This window comes from Miscanthus floridulus, chromosome 7 (assembly GCF_019320115.1).
Source record: "Miscanthus floridulus cultivar M001 chromosome 7, ASM1932011v1, whole genome shotgun sequence".
In the NCBI taxonomy this organism is placed as follows: domain Eukaryota; kingdom Viridiplantae; phylum Streptophyta; class Magnoliopsida; order Poales; family Poaceae; genus Miscanthus; species Miscanthus floridulus.
The window spans coordinates 56,515,149-56,535,807 of NC_089586.1; the positions used below are offsets into that span (position 1 = coordinate 56,515,149).

Here is a 20,659-nt window from a genome sequence, read left to right on the forward strand (position 1 = left end):
CCCTATTGCTCCTAACGTCGTTTAGTGGAGCTCACCTAACAGCTCCCACTCCCAACAGATTACAGAAAGAGGAGGGCAAGCCATGAAGGCACGATGAGGAGACACATGCTCGGTCTCGGTGACCTCGCCGACAGCAGGCTCGATCTCGGCAAGCTCAATGGTCTCAGTCTCGACGATGACTAGCTAGACCTCGGCGACGGTGGCCTCGATCCCCATGATAGTGGGATGGATCTCGGCAAGCTCGATGATGGTGGGCTCGGTCTCAACAAGGATGGGGAAGCGGTGATAGCAAGCATAACAGATGAACAGAGTAGGATGTTAACGGAGGTGGGGAAGCGTCATAGGAGGCAAGGGAGGTGAAGGAGACAATACGGGAGGCAACGAGAGGAGAAAGGCGGAGGAGGCGAAGCAGCAGGTTTTTTTGTTCCCCACCTGCAATGCAGATGACTATCGAGTGGTGGGAGTGGGAGCAATTCTCCATTGGATGAGAGAGGAGCGGCAGCGTTTGGCGATTTTTTTTAATTTTAACCCTTTTTTAATATAATTTTAAATCTAACACTGATGATTTTTTTTAAAACTAACACTTTTGGCCGCGCCTATTGCTCTGGCGCGGCCAACTGCCTATGCCGCGCCATGCATGGTGGCGCGGCACAGGGCTGACGTGGCGTGGGGCAGCCAGGGGGCCGCTGACGTGGCCGGTCCTGCCGCGCCACCCATCATGGCGTGGCACTACCGTGTCCTAATCCATAGTGCGGTAGGGCCAAATAAATATAGCACGCGAGCCCCTCGCCCGCACGCACCCCTGCCCACCCGCGCACGCTACCAGCCAGCCACCGCACCCCGCCGCCGCCCATCGCACGCGGCCGTGCCCGCCCACGCCACGCCCGCCCATGCCCTCACCGGCCACTCCCGCCAGCCGTGGCCGCCCGCGCCTCGTAGTGCCCTTGCTGGCCGCACCACGAACGTCTGGCGCATCAAGGCCGCCCGCTCCTAAGGTACCTCTCTCTTGATTTAAAGTTATTTTGATTATTATTGTATTGGGATAATTAGTTTGTGATTTACGTAGGTAGTTTTTATATTTTAGGTATTTATTATTTAGTTTGTGATTATTATTGTTTTAGGATATTTAGTTTGTGATTGATTAGGTATTTATTATTTAGTTTGTAGTTAGTTATTTAGTTAGGGATTGTAGCAAGCTGGTCGATGGATCGTAATTCATTCGAACGTTTCGATCGTGGGTTAATCCTACCGTGGCCATAACGCTGAGCGTAACTCGCTCCCTCGCTTCTTGGATGGTGTTTATTTTACGATCTCTAGCCCTATCCACGTCCATAGCACATGACCATCGGGCTTTACCTCTTTTGCTCGCTTGTTTATCCTAGCCTTGTGCCGATATATACATGTGCTTTCATATTGCATTACAAGTAGTTCAAATTTTACAATGCTACATAATGTCAATTTAAATTTTGTTAATTTGAATACTCTAACGCTTTGTTTATCAATTTGTAACAGGATGGTTCCTCCCATGCAGTACCCGTTGTACCCCATTCTAGAGGTGGAGTACGACGATCAGCACCGAGCACACATCTTGAGTGACAACAATGCAGAGGTGTCCTTGCCTCCTTTGAGGCCCCGCACTCACACCAGGGCACATCAGTGGGACGAGCGTTATACGCCGTACATACGGCGTGCCGGCTTCCTCGAGCTTATCCGTGTTGTCAACCACGGTCTTTCGCCCCTTGACCTAGCACTACTACTACTGTAGCTGTAGACAGGTGCGAGTGCATTCTTTGTATGTAAACTTTTTTGTAACAAATTGGAGGCAACTAACAGTCATTCTATTCTTATAACAGGTGGAGGCCTGAGACCCACACGTTCCACCTACCTTGTGGTGAGATGACCTTGATGTTGCAGGACGTGAAGGCTATTTTAGGCCTTCGGTTGGGGGGACTTCCAGTGACAGAGATAGTTGACAACGATCACTGGAAGGAGCTGGTGGCTCAGTTTACTGGTTTTCTTCCACCGGACGACGAGGCTTCCAAGAAAAATAAGTGAGAAATTCAAACCTATTTAATACTTGCATTGCTTTCCTGCAGCAATCGAGTCTCATTTTCTTTGATCAATTACAGGAAAAGTTCCGGTGTTTCGTCGTCCTGGATCACAAAGCGCTTTGAGTATTTGGACCCACAAGCTGAGGAGGCACAGATCGATAGGTTCGCTCGAGTGTGGCTCTGGCACTTTCTTGGTGCTTTCCTCTTCCCAGACGCCTCGGGCAACACCATCAGCTAGATCTTCCTTGACATACTTCGCCAGCCGTGGGAGAACATAGCGGGGTACAGCTGGGGCAGCGCAGTCCTTACATGGACGTATCGACAGCTATGCGTTGCTTGCCGTCGTACCTCAGGACATGCAAACCTTGGGGGTTGCTCCTACCTACTCCAGGTTTGGTGTTGGGAACGATTGCCCGTTGGGAGGCCCCTTAATAATGGTTTATCGGTAAGTACTTCGGTTCATTATATTCTTCTAGGCAGTTAGATATGATGAGATTATTTGTTGCTAATTCGTTATCGTATTCAATGCAGCAATGGAACAGGCATGATACACTCCCTATAGCTCTGTATATCTAGACGGAAGCACAGTTAGTTAGAGGGAATGCGTGGCGCAAGTACAAGGAGTATACGGACGATCTCGACGTCCTGACACAACACTAGGTTACGCTCTCTATACTATCATAGCAATGTCTTCTTCGATGTACACTATATCACAACCTAACATAATTACAAAATTTTAGGTGTTTTGGTGTCCTTGGGATTCTCCGGAGCTCCAGGACTATCTGAGTCCTATTACTAGGGACGAGTCACACGAGTATCGCTGCGACGTTCCTCTTATTTTCTTTCATGTGGTCGAGATTCACTTGCTCATCCGGGTCTATAGACAGTTTGGAAGAATGACATGGTGCCCACCACCGTTTTACTCCACCAATCAAGAATTGCACAGATGCGTTATCAATTAATAACAATGCTACAATTTAGAGGTGTGTTTGGTACAACTAACATCGTTTTGTTGTAGGTTTGACCGCAGGAAGAGGTACAAGACCAAGGATTGGTGCGTGACACACAGCTCGTACATCCATTTGTGGCAGACCAGGGTACCACATGCGGTCCTTGAGGGTTCTCCACACGACCAGCACACCATCGATGAGTACCTGCGGTGGCTTCACAGGTCTACGAGGACACATATCAAGCCCCCGTACACTAACGTGGCGATTGACGAGGGCTCGGAGGAAGATGTCATCGAAGATGTGTACGACGTCACCACTAGAGAGGACACACAGCTACAGAGAGCCCCGCTTCAAAGATACGTGGTAAGATACTTGAATGGTACAATTTGTTATCCTTTTGGTATTAAGTATGTGTACTAAAACTGTCCAACCGCGTTTCTGTACCCAGGCGACACAATTGTCAAGGCTGTCCAACGAAGCAGCGTTCTGGCTTCACGAGTCTAGAGGGCAGGGGCCAGGCGTTCTCGCGGCTTTTGTAGAGGTAAACATAAACTTGTCCGTTTTGAAAATATTTCTTTATTGTATATGCATTTGGCTAATGAACTAACTTTAACGTCTATTTATGCAGAAGGTGAAGAAGAGCTGCAGGAAGCTAGCTCAGAAGTTGAGCTGCATGGACACCCCTTATGAGGAACCGTCACTCCCCACACGGTCGGGTGGCACGTCTTCAGCCTCTTTGAGGACACCAACCGGCTCTTCTCAGGCGATGACGCAGGGTGCCACTTCCACGGTGCGTACACCACCACATCTTAGCGCTGGGAAGGACCCTGCAGCCGAGGACGAGGAGGACGACGATGACGACGACGACGAACCCCCAGGCTTCCGCGGACAACACGGTCAGTGGGACGAATGGCCGCAGGACGAGATCGGCATGTCTCAGCTAGGTGGTGCCCCGTTTGACACCCAAGGAGCCTCACAGGTACTAACAAAGATAGTTTGTTTGAGTACGTAGGCTCCATGAACTAACGATCATAAAGAATTATAAGTAATCGTGCGTATCATATACCTGCAGGGTATGAGCCGTACACACTGTCGACGCGACCATACCGACGTTGGCTACACTCCTAATGTGTTGCCAACAAATCAGAAGAGACAGAGGCGTCCGAGGGATCCTTACACTCCTAGGTCTTAGTTTGTTTAGGTCAAACGAATATTGGTATCCAAAACTTGCGGGGTTATTTGGTCATGTTATGTCAAACTTATGTCAAAACAATGAATATGTTATGTGGCAGCTTGTCAACTTGCTTCTTATTCGTTTCGTTGAGTCGCGGCAGCACTGCCGACAAGATTAAGTACCTTGCGTTCGGGAACTGACAGTCCCGGCGTATCTGGACACCGATGGTAATTTTTCGTAATTGATTAGTTAAAATGGTGCATAACCGTATTATGAAAGATGAAAAACTAATCATTGGCTTATCAAATTCTCTATTCGTCCGTGAAAAAACTCAACAATATACTGGCGCGACGCATTTCGATTCTACCATCCAGGTAGCCCGGGCCGGCGGCGGGCGCAGCTGCAGGTGTGGGTGCTCGTGCGGTATGTTTGGTCCAGCCGCGCCACGCAACACGGCGTGACACTGCCGCGCCAGGGTCGGTGGCGCGGCAGGACCGACCACGTCAGCGCCCCCCGGCCGCCCCACGCCACGTCAGCCCTGTGCCACGCCACCATACATGGCGCGGCACAGGCATTTGGCCGCGCCAGAGCAATAGGCGCGACCAAAAGTGTTAGTTTTAAAAAAAATCGTCAGTGTTAGATTTAAAATTATATTAAAAAAAAGGATTAAAATTAAAAAAAAAATTGGCGTTCAAGCCTTCGCTACGAGCCTTTGCTATCGCCAAGATGCCGACCAGTTAGCTTGAGCTTGGCCCCGTACGCATACTTCACAAGCACGCCTTATATGTCCTCAGACCCAACTCTAGACAAACAATTAATTCATTAGTTGGAAGCACAGCTTGCATATTTGAAGCCAAAAATTCAGCATGGCTGCTACGGCTCCAACGTCATGGTACCGCCTCCCCTATCTGTTACAGCACCAAGGCACAAAATAAATCGTCCATGCGTGGAGTAATTAACCAAACGTGGCGGGTGCTCTACGAAGTCCGAACGTAGGCACCTGAGTATATATATTAACTGCAAAAGCAAAAATAACCTCCCTTGGAATCTGGCAATCCGCCACGCCCGGGCGGTTTCTTCGTCCCGGAACCACCGCGACGCGCCGACACCGTATAGCGGTATAGGTTAAGACCGATTTCATACTCCTCCGTGCGTCGATTCTATATAATATATTGTTCCGGCTCCTCTTTCCTTTGTGCCGCTTTCTTTCCTTCGAATCGATCGATTGCCGTAGTGCGCTGGTGTAGTGTTACTTGTTAGCGTAGCGTAGGATCCGTGGATTGGTGACTGCTATTGGTGGGCGCTTGCAGGTCCGATCCCAATCGGAAATTCGGAAGCCGAGTCCCGTGGTGGTGTTAGGATTGGGGGCGCGCGGCCGTAGGGTTTGCTACTTCGGATCGATCTCTCGGATATATCATCAGCCCCTGGTAATGAATCGCTCCAATGCGGTCGTCTTCTTTCTCCTTTTTTTTGGTTTTATATTTGTGTTAAGTTCGAATTACATTTTCAAAAAAAAATTCCTCTCTTGCGAGGATTTGCAGATGCGTTGTTAGGTCGGAGCGGCAGTGCCAGCGGAAGGATCCACGGCTCCTCCTCCATCCAATCCCATCGGTTTTGGTATGGATTGCTCATGTTCTTGCTTAATTTCGTCGAAAAAAATTGTAAAGATGACACTCGAAAGATTGACTCCTTGATTACGATGACACTCGGGTAGATGACAAGTGGGTCCATCTGTGTCTATGAATGTGGGTACAGTGTCAAATCTGCAAACGACCGATATTTCGAGTCCCATTTTTACAAATATTAATAATAATATAATTCGCCAAATTTCTGATCTAGGATTTGCGGTTCTCTGCAGGATCAAATAAAGGGAGCAAAATTGAGGGCCAGATGGGATTATAGGCGCGGGTATAGGTGTGTAGCGGTGTCCCCCTAGGGTTTCCTTGCCGACAGGAGGAAACCCTAGGGCTCGTGATCTGAATGGGTTACACTACAACGACATACAGTAATAATCAGTAAATAGCCCGGCCTTAGGTTCTACTAGTGCTTGACTTTTCACCTCCCTGGCGTGGTGGCACCGGTTGGTAATAAGCAGAGAAGATGGAAGCCGGCGTTGCAACTCCCAGCCCCCTGCAGGACCATCTTGCTCTTGTGCCACAATGCCTGCTTGGTGGACTCCAGCCACTCGATTCTCATTTGTCTTGCCATGCCTGGGATGCCACCGGTGCTGATCCGGGTCCTGGATTCAGAGTCTGTCGCCTCTGTCTAGCTTCGGATCCAGCGGTTCAAGGGGTTTGTCATTACAAAACAGAGGCTGCTGTTTGGCGGGCACAAGCTTTCGCACAACAACTTCCGTGTCAGAGACTATGGGCTTGCCGATGGCAATGTTCTTCACCTTGTTGTCCGGTTAGCTGAACTCCATGAGATAGTAATCGAGACTGCCCATGGGAAGAAGTTTCGATTCCAGGTGGAGAATGCCCACAAAGTTGGGTATCTCAAGAACATGATTGCTGCTGAGACCGGGGAGCAATTAGAGAGCCTGAAGGATCAAAAGCTTGTGCTTGGCGACAAGGAGCTCGAGGATCACCAGTTGATCACTGATATTGCCAAAAAAGGTGATGCGGTGATTCACTTGTTCATCAACCAGGCAGCAAAGATCCAGACGAAACATATTGATAAGGAAACTGTGGTAAAGGTTGTTACTCCCAAAGAAAACGGAAACCTTCAGATCTATGCCATGAACCATATAGACACAGATAGTTGCAGGCATCCTACCATTGAGCCGATTGTTGTTAATCAAAAGGTCAAGCTTTCTCCTGCCATTATGGAAATGATTTACACAACAATTGCTGGTCTGGAAAATGGATACCTTCCTGTCATGTCAGCAGAAGGATCTGGGGGTGTCTATTTTATGAAGGATAATTCAGGCGAAAGCAATGTTGCCGTGTTCAAGCCTATAGATGAGGAACCAATGGTGGAAAATAACCCCAGGAGCCTTCCTTTGTCAGTTGATGGTGAGGGGTTGAAAAGGGGCACACTAGTTGGGGAAGGCGCATTAAGGGAGGTTGCAGCATATCTTCTGGACCACCCAATTGATGGATGCAAATCAGATGGTGCTGCTGGATTTTCTGGTGTACCTCCCACTGCATTGGTTCGTTCTTTGCATAAGGGGAAGGGGATTAAAATTGGATCTTTGCAAATGTTTGTGCAGAATCGTGGAAGTTGTGAGGATATGGGCTCTCAAGCTTTTCCTGTCAAGGAGGTTCAGAAAATTGCCATTTTAGATATTAGGTTCGCGAATGCTGATCGTCATGCAGGGAACATACTGGTGTACCAAGACGGTGATCGCTTGCAGTTGGTTCCAATTGATCATGGATACTGCTTCCCAGAGAAGGTAATTAAGTGATTGCTGATATTATGTGTTTTACTTGTTTATATAGTCACAAAGTTACCAACCATATGGTTTGTTTTTCAGCACATACTATAAAGTCTGTGTTTCTTTATTCGATATTAGTCACTAAGTTACCAACCATATGGTTTGTTTTTCAGCACAAACTATAAAGTCTGCATTTCTTTATTTGATATCCAGTCTATGTGCTATATATGTAGCCTTACACATCTGAATACTGCTTTATGCCTCTTATAACTTTAATTCTGTTAGTTGTTCCAAACATCAACATCTGATTGAGAAGTTGTTAACTTAGCAGTGTCGGATTGCCATGTTAAGTTGGTTTATTTGAAGATCTACCTTTTTAATAGATTAATTAATGAAAGTTCTGTTGCCCTTTTTCTAATGCAGTTTGAAGATTGTACATTTGAGTGGCTCTACTGGCCACAAGCTCGCGAGCCCTTCAGCACTGAAACCCTAGCATACATCAAGTCGCTAGATGCTGTTGAAGACATTGCCCTCCTCAAGTTCCATGGGTGGGAGCTGTCTCAGTGCGCTCGAGTTCTTCAGGTCAGCACCATGCTCCTGAAGAAGGGTGCGGAGAGGGCCCTCACTGCGTACGACATTGGTAGCATCATGTGCAGAGAAGTGGTGACGAGAAAATCTGAAATCGAGTTTTTGATGGAGGAAGCAGAGGACTATGTTCTTCCAGACACGAGCGAGGAAACGTTCTTGGAGACAGTATCGGAGATCATGGACGGTTACCTTGACAAGGTGCTGCCAGGTTAGTTACGGTAATGGATGTAATTGTAAGGTTTCATCCAGTTGTAAACACGTTTAGCAGTCCCCATGAATATTTTGTGAATATGACAACGAAGATCCCAGTCCAGCTAAATCTCAGTTGTATTTTGTGTGTATTCCTTGAGAGAGGTGCAGGTAGTTGTTCCGGTGTGCATATTTCGTTTCTGTTCGCAGTTGATTCTCAACGATTTATAATTTGTATAAAGTTTCAAGTTGAAGTGGGGATGGGACCTTTTAAATTGTCGAACACGCTTTGGTTGACCTCGATGAACATGGTGTATTACAATTTTCATTTAAAATATAATTGAGGAAATCATGAGACATTTAAATATTTGCGTATATTTATTGTCTGAACGTTGAAGTTGGAAAGTAGGATGCAAACCGTGGCTCTCAGTCTCAAAATATAAAGCGTGCATGTATTTTAAAATTCAAACATTGTAATTTTTGAACAATAACTAGTCTAATCATGTAAAGAGCTTGTGCTACAAAGTACGAGCTGTTTGGTTCACGGATTTGTAACGTCATCCAATTACGTCGGTAATAGATAACATGTGATCGAGTTTGTTTCGGTCCAACCGTAATCCAATCACGCCGTAATCACCCCTGCTATAAGAGTGTGAATCGATACCTGCGGAGCGTCCGCTCCGCTCCGCATCTCCGCATCTTGACGAGGCGCATTCAAGCAAGCGGATGCCGTGCGCATGCATTCATGAATGGAATAGAATGGACGTAGGCTGGCTGCATGTCTTCTCTGCTCCGGATCTTCCCGAACGTGGGCCCCGCTCGAGATCTTCCCTTTCTATTTCCGTTACCTGAGAAAACAAACAAATCAAGTGATCTGTTTCTTTATTAACGTTAGCTGTGTTTTTTTATTATGTTAGCGTTTGCGTTACATTTTCTGAACCAAACAGCATGGTAGTTGCATTAAATTTGTATTTAGACATGCATACTCTCTAATGATTAATTTTTTGTTGCCACAAATGATATATTATAAGAATTAGCGATTAAAGCATGATTTTGAAAACCACACCAAATTAAATCATACCTTATAATTTAGGATGAACGGAGCAGTTATGAAGGTCCAAACGAAGTTCATTGTTTGTTTTTCACATTGTATCTTGCATCGCATATCCAATTCAGCAATGTTTGATTGAGGACATGAAATTTCAAATGATCCCTTTTGCAGTGATCTTGTTTCCAATGAATAAGGGAGACAGAAAAAGCAAACCTTTCGCTGAAATCAATTTTCCCCCTGCAGGTCAATTCTGTGTAGCACGGTTAACGAAAATCACAAATTTTTCCATGGCCCACAAAAATACAACTACTCGTGATCCACAAAACCGCGGTTTTTTGCTGTGCACAGCGGAGAAACCATAATTACAAACAGCCAATGGTAGGGAGGCACAAAGAAAAATGAAATGAACAGACCTGCTTATTAACATCGTTGCGGTAAACTACATGACCAGATATAAGATCTGACAGCGACGTGTGTTAACCCAAGTTTGGTCTCTTCACTAGGGATGAAATCGGTACGGATATTTTCCGACCGTATTCGAAATCGAATCCGTTTAAAGGGGTTAAGATCTGTCCGTATCCGAGTTCGGATATCCAACATCCGATACCGTATCCGAATACTCAAATCACATATTTATGATGTCGATATCCAATCGTATCATATCTGACATAGTTGACACTATCCGTATTCGAATCCGAATCCGGACAGAAATATGAAAACAAATATAATATCGATGATATCCGTCCGTATCCAATCCGTTTTCATCCCTACTCTTCACACAAAACACGCGCCAAAATGACTTCAAGGAACAACCATTTAGGGCCATGAATCATAAGCGCCGGCGTTGATGTCTAAAACAGCACACAATGCTACACTATGGATGAAAACGGTACGGATATTTATTCGACCGTCCGTTCGACCGAACAAATATGAACACTTATCTGGATAGTTACTCGGATATCCGGATTTTTTTTCGGATACGGATAATAAAACGGATATCTTAGGCGGATATCAAATACGGATGTAATATCATCGATATCCGGCGGATATCAGATAATCCGGATATTAAAACGGATATTATCCGGATATTAAAACGGATATTATCCGGATATTATTCAAACTTTCTCAAATGAAAAAATGGCCTATATAAGGATTGTAGATCTTGATGAGCTGAACAAACTTGGTATTCAAAACTTTTCAATTTGAGACAATCTAGGGTTCCGAAAACTAGTTTGTAGGCGTCAAAATTTAAAAATCATAAATTTGAACCGTCCAAACTATCTCAAATGGAAAGTTGACCAAAACAATAATTGTAGATCTTGATGAGTTGAACAAACTTGGTATTCAAAACTTTTCAATTTGAAGTCATTTAGAGTTCATAATACTAGAGTCAAAGTGTTGTTTTTTCATTTGACCAAATTTGACTTGGTCAAACTTGCTCAAATGAGACACTAAATGACCTCAGATGAAAAAACTCAGAATACCAAGTTTGATCATCTCAGCAAGATCTACAATTGTTACATAGCTCATTTTCCCATTTAAGAAAGTTTTATCGAACACTAGTCACGAATTCTTGAATCTCATAGACTTTCTAAAACTATGTCACACACTTGTGAAATTTGAACTACATTTTGTTCAAACTTTCTCAAATGAAAAATGGTCTATATAAGGATTGTAGATCTTGATGAGCTGAACAAACTTGGTATTCAAAACTTTTCAATTTGAGACAATCTAGGGTTCCGAAAACTGTTTGTAGGCATCAAAATTTAAAAATCACAAATTTGAACCGTCCAAACTATCTCAAATGGAAAGTTGACCAAAACAACAATTGTAGATATTGATGAGTTTAACAAACTTGGTATTCAAAATTTTTCAATTTGAAGTCATTTAGAGTTCATAATACTAGAGTCAAAGTGTTGTTTTTTCGTTTGACCAAATTTGACTTGGTCAAACTTGCTCAAATGAGACACTAAATGACCTCAGATGAAAAAACTCTGAATACCAAGTTTGATCATCTCAGCAAGATCTACAACTTTTACATAGCTCATTTTCCCATTTGAGAAATTTTTATCAAACACTAGTCGCAAATTCTTGAATCTCATATAGACTTTCTAAAATTATGTCACACACTTGTGAATTTTGAACTACATTTTATTCAAACTTTCTCAAATGAAAAAATGGCCTATATAAGGATTGTAGATCTTGATGAGCTGAACAAACTTGGTATTCAAAACTTTTCAATTTGAGACAATCTAGGGTTCCGAAAACTAGTTTGTAGGCGTCGAAATTTAAAAATCACAAATTTGAACCATCCAAACTATCTCAAATGGAAAGTTGACCAAAACAACAATTGTAGATCTTGATGAGTTGAACAAACTTGGTATTCAAAACTTTTCAATTTGAAGTCATTTAGAGTTCATAATACTAGAGTCAAAGTGTTGTTTTTTTATTTGACCAAATTTGACTTGGTCAAACTTGCTCAAATGAGACACTAAATGACCTCAGATGAAAAAACTCTGAATGCCAAGTTTGATCATCTTAGCAAGATCTACAATTGTTACATAGCTCATTTTCCCATTTGAGAAAGTTTTATCGAACACTAGTCACGAATTCTTGAATCTCATATAGACTTTCTAAAACTATGTCACACACTTGTGAAATTTGAACTACATTTTGTTCAAACTTTCTCAAATGAAAAAATGGTCTATATAAGGATTGTATATCTTGATGAGCTGAACAAACTTGGTATTCAAAACTTTTCAATTTGAGACAATCTAGGGTTCCGAAAACTAGTTTGTAGGCATCGAAATTTAAAAATCACAAATTTGAACCGTCCAAACTATCTCAAATGGAAAGTTGACCAAAACAATAATTGTAGATCTTGATGAGTTGAACAAACTTGGTATTCAAAACTTTTCAATTTGAAGTCATTTAGAGTTCATAATACTAGAGTCAAAGTGTTGTTTTTTCGTTTGACCAAACTTAACTTGGTCAAACTTGCTCAAATGAGACACTAAATGACCTCAGATGAAAAAACTCTGAATACCAAGTTTGATCATCTCAGCAAGATCTACAACTGTTACATAGCTCATTTTCCCATTTGAGAAATTTTTATCAAACACTAGTCACAAATTCTTGAATCTCATATAGACTTTCTAAAACTATGTCACACACTTGTGAAATTTGAACTACATTTTATACAAACTTTCTCAAATTAAAAAATGGCCTATATAAGGATTGTAGATCTTGATGAGATGAACAAACTTGGTATTCAAAACTTTTCAATTTGAGACAATCTAGGGTTCCGAAAACTAGTTTGTAGACATCAAAATTTAAAAATCACAAATTTGAACCGTCCAAACTATCTCAAATGGAAAGTTGACCAAAACAACAATTGTAGATCTTGATGAGTTGAACAAACTTGGTATTCAAAACTTTTCAATTTGAAGTCAGTTAGAGTTCATAATACTAGAGTCAAAGTGTTGTTTTTTCATTTGACCAAATTTGACTTGGTAAACTTGCTCAAATGAGACACTAAATGACATCAGATGAAAAAACTCTGAATACCAAGTTTGATCATCTCAGCAAGATCTACAATTGTTACATAGCTCATTTTCCCATTTGAGAAAGTTTTATCAAACACTAGTCACAAATTTGAACTACATTTTGTTCAAACTTTCTTAAATGAAAAATGGCCTATATAAGGATTGTAGATCTTGAATCCATGACCATGACTCCATGAGACCCATAAAGCCATGAGCTTGGCTATTTCTACTCATGCCGCGAAGATTGGTGCTTGTATGATGTTTGATGTATGATGTATCTGTATCTTTATCTTATTTGTTGCTTTACTCTTTAGTCTTTTGGCTTAATCTAGATGGATTATGGACTCATAGAGTGGTGTAATGGTTTGCGCACGTATGATATATATATGCTGCTTTTACTCAATATCCGAATAGATATTTGTATCCGACCTTCTCCGAATCCGATTCATACCGTATTCGATACTCATTATTCGTATCCGTAACCGAGTCAATCCGTATTCGTATATGTATCCGAACGCTATCCGTGTCCGAATCCGAATCCGAACAGAAATATGAAAACAAATATAATATGAGTGATATCCGTTCGTATCCGATCCGTTTTCATCCCTATGCTACACTGAAACATTTGGTTTAAAATTTAAATACTGTCAAAGCTCGAGGTGTTGTAGATAAAAAAAAAAGGCTGTATATGTAAGATGGAGAATCATGCAATGCTACTAGCTAATTATATGTAACAAAAAACATGATTCCCATGCTTGTTTCAAAAAGATCCTCATTGGATGTTCCACTTTTGCTCCAGGGCACTGCATATCCGATTTAAACAGCAGGCGGCACTGAGAGGGTAGTTGTAAACTGCACAAACAGGGAAGCGTCACTATGGTTGAATTGAAAGGAAAACAGATAAACAAATAATATGCAGACATTGTAGTCTTCACAAAATCTGTTCACCAAGGAAAAGTGAAAACAAACAGAATAAAGAAAGGAAAATAATTTTGGACATTTATTTTGCTAGTTTCTCATTCTCTAAGTAGGATGTCGATACCAGCAACTCAATCTAGTCAAAAGCAGGATGATAATTTGATCCAAACTGATCATGGCCAAGTTGCTACCAAGTTAAGGCCATTTGCTACATGTAACAACCAAACCACGGTGAATGCAAGAAAATAAAATGTCACCCTGATCTAATTTTTCAGCATAATTTTTTTATTATTTCAAATAAATGCTACTTACTTTGTATGTAATCATCTGTGTATTCCTTGTCGATCTTTCCATGAGCCATAGCACCAACCTGGGGATAATGTGCAGACAGTATGGGATTACGTACAAGCATTAAGGGATCAAAATAGCCCAGCTTACAAGCACAGTAACTCACCACAAACACAAGGGGTTCATCATCACTGGATTTGGCAACATAGTCAAACAAGTTGACTGACTTCTCAGCACTAAATGAAAGGCCTAAGTATTAAAAAAAATGTACCAATTAGCATATCTACCTGATATAAAATCATATTAAACAATATAGATTCTCACCAATCTTTCGTGCACCAACAGGTAGATAGCGGGTAACAGGATTTTTAACAACATTAAGAAGCTTCTCACGCTTCCCAACTGCCGTAATGCTCAGTTTTTGTAACAATTGTGCTGCCATATTATGTAGTTACTTGCAATCAGCACAATTATCAAAATAACAGAAACACATAAGATACAGAAGGTACAAGAGTTTTAGTAATAACTTACACATTAAACCACAGAAACGTTTAAACGTTCTAGGCATGCGGACATGAGGTTTGATTTCAAACAATACTCCCTTTTCAGTCCTCACATAAACAGCCAGTAACCTTCCAGCCTTAGTCAGAGGGCTATCAAATATTGCTAGTAGAGCCTGCAAAACATTTTTGAAAACAAACTCATCAATGACAAGTTGGAAAGGATGCCTGTGAGAAAGGAATGAGCTAAGTTATTGTTGGCATGCCCAGTCAACTACTTTTTACTAGGTCACTGATGTTTTATTTAAGAAATAGCACAGGATGCAGGGGTGATCAATTGGAAAATGGAAATACAAAAAGAAAGCACTTGACAATTGGTATAGAATAAATGTCCGATTCCCATTTACTTGAAGCAAATAATTGAGAATCAAATTCAAATAAAAAGAGGAGTGTTTTTTATTCATCTTCCAGTATTTTCAATATTTTCAGGCAACCAGAAATTTACATTACCTGATGAATTATATCAGGCCTATAATCTGCAGGATTGCGATTCTGCTTCCTCAAATAATTTGCGTGATCATCTGAGTTCAAGATTTGCATAGTCTGCACAGAATGGTAAAAGAAACTGTCAAACTAATACCCATGGAGTGATAACCATTTGTTTAGAAAGATAGCATCGCAGATGTTATGCTTGATTTTTTGTTTCTGCAAATAAAATTGAACATTTTAAATGATTAAAATGGAAATACTAGCAATGGTCAAGGTCAAGGATAGCAAAGTACAAATATGCCTTATTACAAGATAGATAGAAGAATCTCTAAACAATAGACCACACCAAGTCTACTCTCAAATGAATAGTGATGTCTAGTTGACACTTTTTTATAATATAAAAGAACATCTACTTAACACTGGAATTCAAGATGTGTAAGCAACAACCTTTTGCTGGGAAAAGATCTGCATAGGCTATAGCCATAAACTGAAGGAAAATGACAAGCCTCATATGTGCCATGCACGCACAAGATGTCACCAATATCTCTACAGAATCCACTCAAAGCCAATGATAAAATTATCTACTGTTGCATAATCACAAAGATACTGAACATTCCTGGTACAAGGCATTCTTGATTCCTTTCATCAATTTCCACATTTCTGCGGAGTTGTCACAGCAAGGTGCACATTTTACTTTCATAATAAGGTGAAAGTTACTATGCCTTTGCCCTTTTTCCTATACTAATAACAGTAGAACCATCTCAATAAACCAATTGAAATCGACTAAGCTAAGAGCAGGATTGAACTGGACATGAGCATCCAACGGAGCCAGAGTTGAATTTGTTCTGGAACAGGAATAGCACAAGAAAAAAAGGGGAATTTCTTGCTGCAGCCGAACCACTGTACCTTGCCAACTTTGCCGACCTCGAGGCAGGCCCTCTCCAGCACGAAGATGGCCCCAGGCTGCCGCTTCCCATCAACCATCCTGGGTAGGATAGGGAGCCCGTCCACCGCAGCATGCCCCTCCCCCCCAGCCGCTGCCTCCTCCTCCTCCTCCTCCTCGTTGCCCTTCTCCTCGCCACCGGCCTCCTCTGGGGGTGGCAGCTCCTCCACCTCTTCAGCGGGCGGGGCAGCATCAGAGGCTGCCGCCTCCTCGAGCTTGCGCTTCTTCTTCCGTCCCTTCAACCCGTAAGGCCGCCCCATCTCTCTGACCCTCTCCTATCTCTAGCCCTGGGCAATCGGTTTCGTCGGTGTTATGACACTTGAACGGGCTTCCGTCGGGGCCGCGGTGGCAGCTGCGACACCTTAGCTGCAAGAACATATCAAGAGCTCCGCATCAGCTCCTCATAACGCGCTCGTCAATCACCGAACTAAACGGGGGAAAATAGAACCTCACCTTCCCTGAACGACCTGGAATCGAGGACAGGACGATTAGAGGGCTCGGTTCAGTGTTGAGCTCTGCCCTTGGCCCCTTTTTGCTTGTATGATTGTGCGAGGGTAGGAGATACGGAAGGGAACGACGAACCGACGACCGGCGCCCGCGGTGCCCGTGCCCCGCGGCCCTCCGCGACGCTGAGTCGCCGCGAAACGCCAACGCCACGCCCGCGCGCCTGCGCTGCGCAAGCCACTCGCTGTCGTGCTTGCCCACCGGCCGCCGCCGCCGTCGCGTCTTGCGCCTAGGGTTTTGAATGGGAGCAGCCGAGTGGAAGGGGACGAGACTGTGCGTGCTGCGGCGGGAGCTTGTGCGGTTTGCCCGCTGCCTAGTGCGGATGAGAGTTGAGCCGTCCGTAGGGGTCCCTGATGGGGAGGCGCGGGCTAGAACAAGGCTTGGCTGGTTGGGCCGCCTAATGGGCTAGGTGGAGGTGGAGTTACGTGCTAAGAGCATTTTCAGCGGCTCTCACTTATTAATAACTCCCTAGTACTTTTTTTTAGATATAAATATTTCTCTCCTCTTCCCTTAAATAAAAGGAAAGTTGTATATCCTCCAAACAGCATAGAGACCTTTCTAACTACCACTTTTTAGCCATCTTCTCTCCTACACTCTTATAACCCACCATCTATATGAGTATCGGAGGAGATATATTGGGCTATTATTGCAATAACTCTCCAAATATTCATAGAAAAAATATTGGATTACCCCCACTACATACATATTGGGAATATATTATTGGAAAACTAGTAGAGATGCTCTAAACAGCCAATGTGCTGACGACAGGTTTGATTTGTTTCTATTATTATTAATATCACATATTGGTTAGTATAAACTATATATGTACCTACTGGCTCGTGTGGTAGAAACTGGCGGTTGCGCAAAGGTAGCCATTGGTAAAGTTACACCAAACCCCCTAAATTGGCCCCATCGGTTCTAGACGCCAAATAGACCAATTTGAGTTGCTTAGCCAATGCATAGCGGTTGTCTCTCACAAAAGCTAAACGACATCCCATATTGAGATTGACTAGCAACCAAGACCGATCTACTAACAAAAGCATCACGAAAAAAAAACAAAAAATTCAGACTTCTTTTCCTCCCTTTTCGTATAGCTATCCATGAGTTTGTTAAATTTATCAATTACAGAGAAAAAAAACACATGAATCATCTTAGCAAACTCATCGTGCGTAATACTAGATCTAGAGGAAGATTGATCTATTTTTACATCAGATGTAGACGTATTTGGAAGAGGATCGAAGTTGACATCTCTGATCTTCTTGACAGTTCCCTGCACGTCCATCTCAAAGCATGTCAGGGCATACTCCAAATCGGCAGCAACTCATGCCTTCGCCCTCTCCTCTAGCATCTTTGTGAACCTCCTATGGAAGTTGATCGACTAAAGGCTCTTCGTCGGCCATATCTTAGTAGATCTGTTTTGCTTCGTCTCCAATGGAGTCGCCAGAAAGTGTGTTGACGCTAATTCGAGTCATACACCGGTAGGGGTTAGATCACCTAAGGCCACACATGGCCTAAATACGCAGGGGAAAGAGGTTCGAAAGGCAAGGTTGGTTGATGCTCGTAATTCGCTCAAAAAACCCACAAATGCCTCTCAGGAAGACCCATTGGGCAGGCACACAACGGGGTTGTCTTAGAATCAGCAAGACCACCTAGAACATCGGCAAATCTCGTTGAGAGACATGTTGTACAACAAGTGGTTGGAAAAGCTAGGGTTTGGAGATAAAAAATGTAAGGTAGATATGTGTTTTTAATGATAATTGGTCGCGATCCTCTCAGATAAATAGAGAGAGTGATCTTAGTCCAGTCAAAATTTTATTCCACAGGTAATTTATAAGTTTCCGATGAGATCGGAGAAGTTTCCAACAAGAAATCACGAAGTTAAGCCAATTTTTTGCGAGTCCAAAGCAAAAAAACTCTTTCGAAAACTATAATTTCTCTATCCGAACTCCAAATTAGACAATTTGTATATGTTTTTTTTATTGGCTCGACGAGTCGAATACAACGGTATAGTCCATTCTTCAATTGGGAAAAGTAAAAAAATCTAGCTTAGAAAACCTAATGATTCAACCCCAAATTCATATTTCCTTCATCTGAACCGCAAATTGGATGATTCATATATCTTTTTGAACGTCGATAAGAGGAACACCATGGTGGAGTTAATTCTGCATTTTAACAAAAGTGTGAAAAAACATCTTAGCCGGCTTCTATTTCTGCAAAAAATTGTGAGATGAGCCGCTTTTGATCTTTTGTGTGTTTTTCTTGTTTCTACTCCCTGGTCATATTTGCCGATCAACACAGAGGATATAGATGTTTAGCATATACGAGGGATAAACACACAGAGCTAAGAGATGAAGATCATGAATTTGATCAGCCGCTGCTTTTCACTTGGGGCGAATTATTCATTGCTGAAATGGCATATATTCTTTGAGTGAGAAAAGAATATATAAATAATATAAAAAAATGTAATGACAACATCAGCCGCTGACCGTCCGTGATTTTGATTAATCTCCTGCAACTAAAAAGAATAAAGTGTGGATATTTTTTGGTGCGATATTTGTTTTGGTTCGTTCGTCTGCCCACGTCTGCGATCCCATGATATCTCCCGCATGCTGCATCCTTTGGTGTGATTCTTGATTGAATATTGCTTGTCATGTGATAGAGGAATCACGATAAAATAGGAAGTAGAAAATTATTGTGCTATCCATATACATATTGCATGTTTGCATGCACCAGCATACATGACAACGAGCAAAAGTAAAGAGAATTAATACAGAAGGAAAGAGAATTAAGACAAAAGTAATCTCTTTGCATTTTCTGAGAACCTTGTCAAATCTGCCTATATTTAATTATTTCTCCTCTTTGCATTTACAAAAGGGACAACTTTTTTCTCCTTTCATTTGGTTTCACGCTCACATGTTCCATCGCCCTCGCTTGTTGTTTCTTGCTGAAATTGCCATTGAGTCTGTTTATTTTGAATCCTTTCTCCATATTCTAATTAAAATACAAAATTTTGAATTAGGATACGAAGTTAGACATGCCAACAGATATTTCAAAACTATCTGTAGAGTCCAAAGAACTTAATAAATAAATTCTTCTGGAGGCAATGCAAATTCTCTCTAATATTTCATTTGGTGTAGTTAGTGTTATCATAGTACCCGTATGTATTCATGGGAAATAAATCGTGGACAAAACGTAGACACTTTTTGGTGCGACATTCCAATATGGGTCCATCGTCCTGCCAATATCCTTGATACAGATCACATAAAAGATAAAAGTCCATCTATGAGATTGCTCACAAGAGACTCAAACTTATATCTGATTATGGTAATATTGAATTGCTTTGCATAAAAAGCATTGTCAATGATAAACGGAGACATATGTTTTAATATGCATAGTGGAGGAAAACTCAACCTTGACCTTCTCAGCAGCTTTTCTGAGCCTTTGCAGTGCTAACTTGTCCTTACTCAGATAGTCAAGAGGTGCACCATAAAATTATGCACCACTAAGAAAAGTATCATCATTGGTTGTCTTGACCTGAAAAATGTGTCGAAATTAAGAATTACAACACATAATTCAACATATTAAAACAGACACTCAAGTGGATACCTTATTCTACAATATATGTCTGTGTGGAATAGTCCTAAAGCCACATATATTTATACGGTGAGTATAACATACTTTGTTTTAAAATTTTATGAGAGATTTTTTAAGACACGCAGTATTATCCATGTGACAGGCACTAATATTTACATCTATACTCGAACCTGTGTGTACAGGATTATATGAAGATGTAGCAGAACTTATTTATGGATTTATTGGCGCATGAAAGAAATGGATATCGGACAATTCTTTCTGCCGATATAAAATATTATCTTAGCCATATCACGAAAAAGTCTATATAGTAGAGTTTGTGAGCCTACGACGCCGTGCTTTCCGTGACTATATTAATTTCACGAACTTTACTTTTTAAATTAAATATCACTTTAATATTAATATTTAATTTAATAGTATTATTATCTTACCCTACCATGACTATATTTTTAAGATAAAAGATTTAGTCGTGCCGTGAAGCCCAACAAGAGGAATAAGAGCG

At 42.0% G+C, this 20,659-nt stretch overlaps 1 protein-coding gene, 1 long non-coding RNA gene and 1 pseudogene across 3 annotated transcripts; 2 read left to right on the forward strand and 1 right to left on the reverse strand.

Annotated features, from left to right (window-relative positions):
- The first annotated feature begins 3,102 nt into the window (after positions 1-3,102).
- LOC136463279 (uncharacterized) lies at positions 3,103-3,696 on the forward strand. The gene is made up of 3 exons (XR_010760966.1): positions 3,103-3,364; positions 3,450-3,542; positions 3,630-3,696. It is a non-coding gene; the product is annotated as an uncharacterized lncRNA (long non-coding RNA).
- A 1,441-nt stretch (positions 3,697-5,137) lies between these two features.
- On the forward strand, positions 5,138-8,480 carry LOC136463281 (phosphatidylinositol 4-kinase gamma 4-like; annotated as a pseudogene).
- Positions 8,481-13,182: 4,702 nt separating this feature from the next.
- LOC136463282 (uncharacterized) lies at positions 13,183-16,918 on the reverse strand. Of its 2 annotated transcripts, XM_066462291.1 has the most exons (8): positions 16,516-16,918; positions 16,026-16,428; positions 15,141-15,233; positions 14,662-14,806; positions 14,455-14,565; positions 14,297-14,379; positions 14,155-14,212; positions 13,189-13,776 (listed from the first exon to the last, which is right to left on the reverse strand). In XM_066462291.1, the coding sequence occupies exons 2-8, from the start codon at positions 16,320-16,322 to the stop codon at positions 13,697-13,699; spliced, it is 867 nt and encodes a 288-aa protein (XP_066318388.1). In that variant the 5' UTR covers positions 16,323-16,428; positions 16,516-16,918; the 3' UTR covers positions 13,189-13,696. The 2 variants fall into 2 exon arrangements, with proteins under 2 accessions (XP_066318389.1, XP_066318388.1); XM_066462292.1 differs by lacking the exon at positions 16,516-16,918 and having other exon boundaries at positions 13,183-13,776; positions 16,026-16,327.
- Positions 16,919-20,659: the final 3,741 nt, after the last annotated feature.

Bases quoted from the DNA above. Each gene is read 5' to 3' on its own strand.
- LOC136463282 (XM_066462292.1), bottom strand. From the start codon at position 16,322: ATGGGGCGGCCTTACGGGTTGAAGGGACGGAAGAAGAAGCGCAAGCTC. The intron at 14,566-14,661 runs GTAAGTTATTAC...ATAATATGGCAG, and splicing joins ACGTTTCTGTGGTTTAATGT to CACAATTGTTACAAAAACTG. The intron at 14,380-14,454 runs GTGAGAATCTAT...TTTAATACTTAG, and splicing joins TGTTGGTGCACGAAAGATTG to GCCTTTCATTTAGTGCTGAG.